At 32.3% G+C, this 12595-nt stretch overlaps 2 protein-coding genes across 4 annotated transcripts in view; both read left to right on the top strand.

Annotated features, from left to right (window-relative positions):
* Nucleotides 1-985, top strand: part of LOC112684922 (UDP-glucuronosyltransferase 2B14-like) — a 1541-nt gene extending 556 nt beyond the window's left edge. The window contains exon 3 of the mRNA XM_025556655.1: nt 463-985. Coding sequence (XP_025412440.1) covers nt 463-774 — 312 coding nt within the window. The 3' untranslated portion in view covers nt 775-985. The remainder of the gene's footprint in view (nt 1-462) is intronic.
* A 3300-nt stretch (nt 986-4285) lies between these two features.
* Nucleotides 4286-12595, top strand: part of LOC112684747 (receptor-type tyrosine-protein phosphatase kappa) — a 154975-nt gene continuing 146665 nt past the window's right edge. The window contains exon 1 of one of the 3 annotated variants that reach the window (XM_025556411.1): nt 4286-5482. In XM_025556411.1, the coding sequence (XP_025412196.1) occupies nt 5455-5482 (28 nt within the window). In that variant the 5' untranslated portion in view covers nt 4286-5454. The remainder of the gene's footprint in view (nt 5483-12595) is intronic. The other 2 variants (XM_025556403.1, XM_025556419.1) reach the window with 2 other exon arrangements.

Raw genomic sequence — 12595 nt, 5'->3', positions numbered from 1 at the left:
GTGCAAATCGGCGGCATACACCTCGCCCAACCCAAAGGGATACCAAAAGACATTCTGGAATTCATCGAAGGATCTCCTCACGGAGTGATTTACTTTACGTTCGGATCAGTATTGTTGATGTCGTCGCTACCGGAAAACGTACAGAACGCGTTTAAAGAAGTATTCGCTCAACTTCCCCAGAGAGTTTTGTGGAAATACGAGGGTGAGATGAAAGACAAACCGGAGAACGTGATGACCATGAATTGGTTTCCGCAACGTGACGTGTTATTGCATCCTAAGGTGAAATTGTTCATCAGTCACGGTGGTATATCAGGAGTGTACGAAGCTGTGGACGCTGGCGTACCAGTACTAGGATTTCCGTTTTTTTACGATCAACCGAGGAACCTGGAAAACTTGGTGGACGCAGGCATGGCGATTTCCATGGACCTGTTGACCGTGAATAAAGAAACGCTCTTAAACGCGGTTGTACAGCTCGTCAACGAAGAGAAGTATAGGAACAACGCCAAATTAGTTTCCGAACGATTCAAAGACCGACCTATGTCACCAGCGGAATCGGTCGTATATTGGACCGAGTATGTTGTACGCCACAAAGGGGCACCGCATTTAAAATCTCGTGCTATCGATTTGATGTGGTACGAGTATTTTTTGGTTGACGTGATTGTTGCATTGTTTTTCGCGATATTCGTTATTTTGTTTGTTGTATATTTTAGCCTGAAAATGATTTACTTGTGTGCTCTTAAATGTTTTCAAAACGTGAAAAAAAAATGTGATTGAGAATTATTACAATATTTATAATGTATTTCGATAAGTCTTCATTGTAATTTTTAACCGTATGAAGCTTTTAGAGTCAATATTATGTCTAATACGAACTGAGTAATTTCTACTAATGGTAGTTAATTGGTAGTTCCATTAATAGGTTATCATGACTTCAAAAATTTTTATAATTTATTATTAGTTCCAAAATAACAATTTATTAAATGTTGTTCGGGGCGATAGTTGTTTTTTTTGTAATATAGTTGTAAAAAATAAATTAAATTCCTATTTTTTTTAATTTTATTAAAAGTTATACTACCACAGTAAATTTTAATGAAATATTTCGTAATTTATCTCTTTGCTTAGTTCTGAAACTTTGTAATTTCAATGATTAACAGTTTAGGAATATTGACAATTATTGAAGGTATCAGTAGTCCTTCAAATTATTATTACCTACCTAATAATTTAGTTGAAGATTTATTTTATAGTAGTTTACTAATGTGAGAATTATTTAGCAATAAATTGAGTTTAGTTTAGTTGTAGAATTTTTACCACGAAATTAAGTTTTATGATGAACGTAGAAGAGTGTTAATTGTTTTTTGCGTTATTTAACATCTTATTGTTCATAAAATAGGTTTAATAGCGTTCAAACTAAATGTTCGGTAAAAATTTATATTTTATATTTTATCTATAGACATTTCAGTATAATTTAATGAATTAACTACAGATTTGTGGGAATTATTGTCAATGAAGAATTTTAGCAAGACAAAAAACTGTGGCGAGTGCTGGAGTGGATCGGATCAAAGAACATTTTAGTGAGTTTTGGTTTTTTTTTTTTTTGCATAGACGTTTGGTAATTAAATACCATCTAGTGTTGTCTACTCGCGTGAATCCTATGTACTGCAACAAGACGGAATTTCGTTGTTCTAATGTGGATGTATTTTGTCGCCAAAAAAAATTGATTAAATCTAGGTTCAAAGTCAAACCCGTGGCTACTGCCTGTTGTTTGATAAGGGCTGTTCACCAGAAAATTTTGTAATGAAACTACGAAAACCGATTGTGTATAAATTATAACAGAATTGGGTAGGATTCCGATGACTGTATCCGAAATATTACATTCAAAATACTCTTTTTGTGTTGCCAAAAATATATTAAATAAATTTTTTAGAAAATATTTAGTACAGTATTTTCAGTACATTTTTTAACGTTCGATCATCTTTTGGAAATAAATTTACAATTTCCCTGTCACATAAGTTGCATTCATACTCGTGTATTAGAAGGTAAGATGAAGTAAAGTATTTTTGTAGCACAGGCAGTTTCATAGTAATATTTTTTGAGGGTATTGATCCTTAAAAACGCAGTCATTTTAAGGATCAATGGTATTTTCAAGTCAATCGTGTAATTGGGAATAACATTATGCGTTCAAAAAATAATATTACGAAATTGTCTCTGCCACGAAAATATCTTACTTTACCCTATATAATATGATAACAGTAATATTATTTTTTTTCGTTTTCTACTATTTTCAACGGGATAACATGGTTATTTTTTAATTTTATAGCAATGGCCAATGATCCAAAAATGACGAAAAGATAAATTATGTTGTCAATAAAATTAACATGTAGACAAATATCATAGAACAAAAAATTTTTCTTAATACTTTTTAGTATTTTAAATAGTGCATTTGGAATGATATTTTTATGAAGAATTTGAATACATATTCGGAATAATTTTTTTTTATAATTATTCGAGTATTAATTCCAGAAACGTTTAAAAATTATTTATCAAATTCTGTATTACAATTTTCGATAGCTAGAAATTTTTTTTTTTGCCTACGACCTATTCGAAGCTGTCTGCAAATCGAATTTTTGACACTTAGAATTTTTATCCCCTAACCCATTCGATTTATCGAGGTTCCATTTTACTATCAATCGTACAGGAACTTGTGTTAATATATAATATACTCTTAATGTATTATGTCTAGATAAATTCCATTAAATTTAAAACTCATTTCATCTGCGATGACTACATCGCAAAAACATAAAAACAACAACAGTTACCAAAAGTCTCGGTTGCCTGTGATGTTAGTGCGGCAAAAGTACGAGAGAAGGGGATCGTTAACGTTGCATTTACTCGCTACGCAAAAGGGTCAAATGCCGAAATTCCTTCAAGTGTACGTTAATCTCTACGACATGCTCGCTTCTGTAGTTCACGCAAAAAGGCATGTAATTCGTTATATACGCATTATATCTAGAAAGTAGGTATCAACCTAATACCCTTACACTGCTACAATGGTATGTTTTCATTATTTTTTTGGAGAATTATATTTCACATTCATCAATAAGTTTCACTAAAATAGTAACTTGAAACTATTCTTAAAAATTAATTTTAGGTTTAAATTAGATTTTTTGATGAAGGATAGACGAATACGACACTGAGATTTTTAAAACAACAAATGTAGATGTGGTGAATTATTAAAATGATTATCATTTTTAATGAGTAACAACAAGCACTTTAAATAGAGATCTCTATTCTTGTTACCAAATTAGGACGACTCAGTTTTGACTGCTCTAAAACTTAAAATTAAAATACGTACAAAACATAACAGATATGAGTGCAATGATGATTAACTTCCCCATTATACATAAATATAAAATTTTTTGTTTTCAGTGTCTTGTAGTACTCCCGGCGGACACATCTGTTGAAATCATTCCACATCCAATGTGTAATATTATCACTAGCTCTGCACGTTTAGAATATCTTCCAGCACCTTCCTTTTTTCAACGTCATAGTGTTAAGAAATAAAAAATTCTCTGGAATCCTTTCGCAAAGCATGTACACGCGTGCTACGTCCCGTGGGTCAGGTTGTTCTCAAATATACCTGCTAGAGTAACCTGTTTTATTTATCTATTGTTCCCGCCCCTTTCGCCCACGATGTGATAATGAAAATTTACCCGCGGGTACTATTCGCTGCGGGCGACCGTATAACCCAATAATAATATGGATTATATTATTTATATTGTTCCTGGGTTTCAGGAAATAAATTCGTTTTCATTGCGTAATATTAAAATTATAAAAATCAATAATATTTTTGTATATTATACGGGATCGACCACGGTTTGTATAAGATTTTTTTTTTTTTTTTTAGGAGCTACGTGTATGACCCCGGCCATTGGAATGTATATTAAATAATTATATAGTTGTACCGACGTGATTTTTGCAACCCGATTAAGCATCGTTTACCTTTTTCATGGTCCGACTGAGCACAGATGCAATCGAACAAAAGGAATTAAGAAAACATATCAAAATACAACATAATGTTGGAAAAAAAATACGAGTTTCGGTTCCGTTTACTATAGTTGTTTTATACATTGAAATTAGTTATTTAAATTATTATAAACCAAAACGATATTTTTGAAATTTCCCAATTTCGTTAATTATTTGTTATAAATTATCGAAATTTTATTTTTAAATTATTCCACGAAAGCCACAATTATGGTCACATTAACTATTTGTTTTTCAATCAAACCTATGGTGGTTTATGGTCTCTGCAGATCGAGTTGTTGTCACCGTTTCTAGTAAGAACCGTAGTGAACCAAGTGAAAAGTTTCGACACCGAGAGCATAGCGGTGGTCCGGGCGGTTACAGGTCGTGGACCAGACGCATCATATTTTTTCGGTGCTCGATCGGATCGTTCGAAAAATATGTACCGGGCTCGATAGGGCACCGCCGCGCGCGGACGCGACGCTTCCCCATCGTCATCATCATCATCATCATCATCATCCCCCATGTCACCATCATAGCGGTCATGCCGTCGTCCGTTCACCTGTTGGATGTCCGCGACGGACGGTTAAAAATCGGCACGGTCGGCGGACGGGCGGCGGCGGGGCAACGCGGAAAACAATGCACGACCGGGTCCGCTTGGCCCGCGCGACACAGCGTCGGAACAGGCGGCGCCTGCACGGGCGCCATCGGCGGCGGCGGCTACGCGATGACGACGACACATGACCGCCTCCGCACGGCCGTTAGTCTCACGCGTACCATTGTCGCCAGACGACGACGACGACGACGAGGATCGTTGCGACGCGCGCGTTTTCCGTTAACACTCCGAGCAAGACGGTGTTCGCGCGCCTAGTCATTCGCGAGTGCACCGCGTCCGTCGGCCTCGTACACGCGTGAAAGCCGCGAACCAACACGTCCCCCCGACGCGAACACACACGCATTCATCGTACCGTCGTGTAACGCGTACGCGTCCGGTTTTTTCCCGTTTTCCGTCCGTTCGCGTCCGTCCCCGGTCGCCACGCGCGTTCGCGCGGTTGTGTTCACACCGCACGCTCCGCCGTCGACCGGTCCCGCGTCGCTCACCGCCCGGCGGTGGTGTCCCGTCCCGTCGGCAGTCCGGAGCGCGTGCCTCCCGTGTTCCACGTCCGTCTTACCATACCCGTCGTCAAGCTGTCGTCGTACAGGAGCGACTCGTCGGTAGCCGGCGACGGCGGCGGGCGCGCCAGCAGCACCGGCAGCAGCTGTTACCCGAACGACTATCACCACCGCAGTGGCGGCAAGACCGCGTACCGGCACGCGGGCCGGTCCAAGTCGGCGCCCAAGTACGTAGACGACAAGCCCAAGAAGAAGAAAAAGTCGTCCGCGTCGTCCGCGTCCTCCAACAGCGTAGTGTCCATTCCGAACACCATCAAGCTGTCCATGCTCAACAGCGGCCTGTTGCCGTTATGTAAGTTTTCTCGCAACAACAACATACGTGTATATTACGAACGTAACGTGACGTATAAGGGTGGTCTTGCTAATGGGTGGGTCCATGGTTAACTCCAACCTCACGTAACCTAATCCGTAGTTCGCGGCGGATTTTTTACTAGAAATCGAGATGGCCATTATTATTCTTTTGTCCGTCACCTTACTGTACGGAAACGCAACCGTTCAATGTTTATTTCAGATCTTTTATCCCGGGGTATACGTGGTATGCGGTATGTCATAGTAGTAAATAATTAATAAATAAATAAACATTCGGGCTGGTTATACCCCCACCCCCGGTCACCTCTGAAATAAACCTTGCGACCATTCGCTATTATTGTTAATTCAATTTTTTCAATCTTTTTTTTTTTTAACCTAAACATGCATTAACAAAAAGTATTCATATAGTTGTGATGTTTTTATATTTAGCGGGTACGATTTTTGCCCATATTTATTTTCAATTGCTAAACTTATTTTCGGGTATTTTATCTTCTGGGTTTAAAAGAGTTGCGCTTTCGTAAAGGAATCAGTCATTTTGATTGTTTCTATTTCAATACAAATTTTTCAAATGCTCAGTTAGTTATTTAGTTCAATAAAGAATCGTTGGAAACCGAGTTACGTAAAAAAAAATTAAAAATATTATTTATTTTGTGTTTTTGTGCTGAGAACCTTTACACGCTTCGTAGACTTTTTGCTTGTTCAAAGTCCGTTGAATGTATTCTTGGTAATTGATAGACATTTCCGTATTACTTAGTCACCGGAACATAATTTGAGCTTCTTGATGGTTAAATAAATAATGAAGATTTTTAATTAATTTCGAAATCAGTTAGTGCTACCCATAATATAAAAGTCTTAATTGTTAACAATAAATTAATTTTATATACAATTTCTACCATCGAAAACATGTATTTTTTCGATTTTGTTAAGTTGCTAGTTACTGTTATACAATACTTGTATAAATATTTAAAATCATAAGTTAAATTACACCGGTCTAATAAAATATTTTACTATAAACTATAAACTATAATAAAATTAAACTATTAACACGAATATTTATTATTAATTATAACTATAGATAATAGATTATCTATGATTATAACACAGAACGTGATACTGATGAGGCGGTTTTTTTGTAATAAAAATTTGGGTAGTGTATTTGCTTAGGACCCAAGATATGTGAGTAGTCATAATAATGGAATTTATCATAATATAATATTATGATCACAGGTTCCAAAAAATAATTAAAAAAGTTTCGAGGGGGGAGGGAATGCACATATTGCCACCCCTCACTTCAAATACGCCATAGATGAATACATGTTTTGCGGGAACGAAAAATAGTCAAAAGAAACTGGGCGTGGACAGATAATATAAGATGCATTACGACCTCAGTAAGTTATCCGTTTAACTTTACTGCTAAGTTGAAAATATATTATAAAAGAAATCTCAGCGATTGGACGATAACTCTAATGTCTACGGTTCGTGTCTTGTTCGTAACAAGAGAAAATATGTCAAAAAAAGATAAAAAATACATGACCCTAATATTATGAATATTATTTTAAGTATACATTATTGTACATTATTGAAAAAATCAAGACGAAAATCGGTTACATCGTTGCACTCGATGACGATAAGATGTGAATAATTAAATGCTAATGTGTACATTGCTGTTAATTTTTTAACCGTATGTGTACGAACAAGAGCCTTTTTAATTTTCAGGGGAAGTATTGAATGTTTAATGAACCCAATGGTCACCACACACATGAATATTATACTTTCCCAGATTTAATTTCAATTACATATTTATACCTACGTAACGTACGTACGTTTATCCAGCAATTGATTAAAACGCCAAAAAAGTTTACTCTGCTTACTCGTTTTTATTAAGTATTTTCATACAATTTTGCGCTTGTTTTTAGCGTACTTATTATTAATTATTTAACAAACACGGCATATTTAATTTTCTTTTACACTAATATGTTTTGGACGCATGGAGCTTAGATCCAGATAGAATATGTTAGTGCGTAAAAGCGTACACACGTGATGAATGTAACATTATTGTGAACCACGTTCGTTAGCAACGCGTAACAATAATCACATTCTGCCACAATACCGTCAAATAATAAAAATTTTCTTTGAAAGTGATATAACATAATTATACAACCATCCTGTAATTATGAATTGAGAATAATTATGTCGATAAATTGGGTTACTTTTAGTATTCAGGACGTTATTGCGAGAGCATTTCTCAAAACGTAACAAATTACGTCAGTACAGAAACCATTTGTAATACGATATCTAACGTAAACAAATTTACTTTTGCTCCACACCGTGGCTCATTTTTACAATAAATTGTAAAAACATCATTGATACTCGTCACATGTTTCTATAGTGTTCGAATGCATTCAGCCAATATCGATTTAGAACATTATAATACTACGTTCGCTTTTGAAACTTTCGATAAGCAACCGTACAAAAATGCGTGTGTTCTAATTTTGATTGAAACTGATCTCCCATATTTTGTGAAATCGATCATAATATACCATTGTTGTAGTAACAAAGTTAGAGCCATCCGTTCCTTTTGGATAATTTCATACAGCACCGATTTACATTTGAAAGTTAAAAAAGTAATAATTCGATTGATACGAACATTTATAGTATATATTACAATATTATATAAGTTCTACATAATTTGTTTCATAATTTGTTTAAATATACTTTTATACCAATTTGAAACAATGTGTGTTAATTTGTCGATTAAAAACTAAATGTATAGTTAACAAACGAGTAATTATTCGCCTCGTAACTGTAGTTCAATTATTACCTATAAAATGTTTTAACAAGTAGATTTAAATGTTAGACAAAAAATAATAAATGAAAATTATTTTTTTTAAATTTTTTTTAATGCTAAATACGTCATTAAAACTAGTTTTATCAAAATGTGTTTCCTTGTCCACACTTTGTCATAAAAAGTACGTTTCAGTGTGCCAATAGTTCAAAAACTTTTAAATATTTGTCTGGCATTTAACATTTTTTATTTTATATACAATGTTTATTTATGTATTTTAGACTTTATAATCACGTTTTAGGCAGTTCTAGACGTTTAATATTTTTCTTAAAGCTTTTATGAACAAATTAATAGTTTTACATATTATTATTGCTAAATACATATATTATACACGTAAGGTCGTTAAACACATAATTAAAATCAGGATTATAGAAAATGATAAGAGGAATTAACAAAATCATAATGTATTCAATGAGTACATTTTTAAATTATTGATCAAAAACGAATTCATAAGACTAACGAAACGAACGACGTGTAACCATTTTTTATAAGTATATGGTTTATTTTATACAATAAGTGCTTATTATGTAATGTAATACAAATGTTACGACTAAACATCTTAATGTCTTACAAGTTTTAATATTGTTTAATTACACGTACTGATCTCGCTGTTTTATTATTTAACACGTTTTAACACAACAATTAACATCCTATTTTTTTCCGTGCGTATTAAATAATGTGTATACTAATAAACACGCGGGTTACCGGTAACTGCAGTACAACGTTGTAATTTTTATTACTCATTATGCAGAATGTCAAAACTCAATGAACAGTAAAATGTATACAGAAAACATATGTGCTGCATTTCATTAATGTCGTTGCCTACACATAATATATTTTATTTTTGTGATTAAAACAAAGTCAGCTGCATCGATGGTTATAGAATGGAATGTAAAATCTTAAATATTTACAAATGTTGTTTTTTACCCGAGATAAATGTATTATTATAATAATTTTTGTAATATGTATTATCAATGATTTTAAATATTATTGGGTATCAATAAGTATTTATAATCAATGGTATACAGGTGAATTGAAATTGAACATTAACTAAACTTACCAAAATTGACGGCACACATGAAAAACAATTTCAATTTGAAGTGAATGAAAAATTACTTTTTTTTTTTTTTACGGATATTTATAGTCACGTTATAGAAAATAACCGATTTCTTGATATCACAGCAATTAGTAATATAATGAAATGTTGAACATTCGGATACTAAATGTGTTTAGTCGCAAGTTGTATCTTGAGCTTGTCGAAAGCTTTTGTGAACAATGTGATTGCGTATCTCGTCCATTTTTAATCTCGTACTGTCATTTCAGATCTTGACGCGGTCACGCGGTTGACAAACCGATTATGATTCTCAATACCAATAGGTACCGATTAAGTATTATGCAATTAGTAAACCCTGTTTAGTTTTGACCGCGGAACAAATTGTTTTTGCTGTCATACTCTTCTACGTCGAATCATTGAATATTTATGGCCAATCTGGCCTTTAAGTAGTAAGTGTCCTACGGTTCATAAATGTAGGCGAATAGTTGTGCATATTCGAATTATTATCGTATTGATTTTGTATATGTAGCTTTAATATTTATTATTCTATTAATCAGTTATTTATTTTATATATTATAAGCGATTTTCCAACTATTAATATTAGTATTTTAAATAAGCCTTCGAGGTTAAAATATGTTTTAATTTAGTGTATTTGGCAAGCGTTAATTTAGTCATTACGGATATAAAAGTTGTATTGATCAAATATAACCTCTAACAAAATAAGTATAATTATGAAATATATTTCCTTCCTATAGTAGCACTATAACAGATATCTTATAGATCAGTTATTAATGTATTGTAATATTATTAAGTAACCATAAAAATTTTATTGATATTCAATGTGAAAAATAAAATCTGTAACACTTTTTCCCGTTGTTATTCAAACTATTATATTGCAATATATGCATGCATAAATGTATAATGCATAATTATTCACCATTCACATTGCATAATATTTTACTAGAGTAAATATACATAAAAGAGTTTTGAGGAAAAAATGTATTTTCAACAAATACGAACTGTATGCCAATATGGATATTATAATAATAGTCAAGTAGGTACCATAAAGTCTAAACAAATTTCCCTCGATAAAATATTCTATACTATAGTCATCGATAATTGCTTGTTCGACTTTTTTTTCTTCAGCCTTTATAAATTATAATATTTGTATACATATTTTATCCAATCATTTTGTAAAAGTTTGAATGTTTCAACATACTACACGTGTTGGTACATTTTAACATTGTATACAATTTATTTTACAGCATATTTTTATTATGCGATTAGGTTTTTAGAGCGCAGCTAAATGTAAACCGATGTAAAGTTATATGAATTAGCTTAATTTTAAAACATATTTAGTGTTTACACGTGTAGGAATATCTATTTAAAATGATTATTTAAATATTAATTCTGCATGGTGTTGTGGATCGGTCGGTCGGTTGGTCGTCGGTCAAACGAGTCCGGTTAAAACACTTATCCGGTTATTTTAGTCATCTATGGCGAACTGAGAAAACGTACGAGTAGGTATATATGTTAAAATATAATAGCCAATATTGTTAATTACTAGGGAAAATATATAGACAAAACCAAAGTTCTCAAAGAACCAAAGGGCCAAGACATTATATATTCTCATAATTTAAAACTAAAATAAAAAATTCACATAAATTATTTGCGACCTCCAATCATATTTATAAATAATATTCCGGTATCAAAATATAGAGCGATCTTTAATATTGATCTCGGTGAAAACATTATGTATTTTGTTTTCATTTGGTTAATATTTATTAGTTATTATTAATTTTGTTACATAATACTATACGATCGTAACATGACACTCCCATACCACTAATAAGAAAACGTATAATAAAATTCATAAACTATTCCAATCCGTCATCATTTTTACATGCAAGTACTGAATATTGATTTAAAGTAAATATATTAAACATTTCAATTTTTTAATGTCATCCATTGTGATAATGTAATACTTTAGTAGCATCGATTATTTTAAACATTAAATCTAACATTTTAGTGAAATATTTGTGGTTTTAAGTTTTTCGAACAATAAATTTCGGTCGTCGCCCAACACCTGCCGTTGACTGTATAGTATGTGGTGATTTAAGCACCGCTTAGTAAAATTATCCTTTAGTTCGAGTTCTTCACGAGGGCACACATCGATAAACATACTGTAATGCCCTGAGGTGTTTAGAATTTATGCGGTTTTTAGTTGTACTCTAGGGTTTAGACGTTGATCATCAATTTTCCAACTAATTCATATTATTGCTTGCCATTTATGTAAAATTTCAATCCACCGTATAAAATATATGGTTTACAAAATCATATTAAAGTGTGTACGGACCATTGTGCTAACGTCTTAATCTTCTAATTATTAAATTATTACATCAAAAATTATTTTTATTTTTTTTTAATTATTTGAAAAATATTAAAATATTTCTTACGTATTCTCAAACAATAATATTGTTCTATATAACGAAAACATTATTGGTAACATATATGTATGAGTTGCTGTTACCTTATGTAAATCTGTTTATGGGTTGATGAATAATTTTTTTTTTTTGTTTTATACGTTTTGATCTTATACATATAAAAATAAGCGTATTGTCGATAAAAAAATAATATTTGAACTGAACTTGCAAAAAATGATTAATTTTCGACAGTAAATTTATTATTGGTTTTTTTGAATGAAAAACCTGTGTAAACCGAGTTTCTAAATGAAAAAATAAATAATAGTTATTTTTTTCATAAAAATGAATAATAAAAAATTAAATTTTATAAACATAACTCCATGTTTATATAATATAAAAATTATTAATTCATTTATTTAAATATATTTCGTAAATTCCACTATTATTTAACAACTGTTTGTGTTTATTGTATTTTGGTATTTTTAACGTTCTCTAAGAGTTTAATGTTTATCCAATTTTCAATAGGGTCGTTATTATTATTTGCAGTGTATACATAACAAATGAAAATATTTGGAACATTTTTATTCCCAAAACGTGGTTGTATTTGAAAAAAAAAAAATGAAATTAAAACTAGCGCTAAATAGTAAGAGAAAATAAAATAAAAATAAAAATTATACTTAGAATAATATATGAACCCAGAGTGTATGATAGTTGTAGTTCGTTCGATATGCTTAGAATCTAAATCGATTATTTAATAGATGAAAATAATATACA

This window comes from Sipha flava, unplaced genomic scaffold (genome assembly GCF_003268045.1).
Source record: "Sipha flava isolate LNK unplaced genomic scaffold, YSA_version1 106_pilon_pilon, whole genome shotgun sequence".
Classification (NCBI taxonomy): Eukaryota; Metazoa; Arthropoda; class Insecta; order Hemiptera; family Aphididae; genus Sipha; species Sipha flava.
This window is presented reverse-complemented; position numbering and strand designations above follow the sequence as displayed.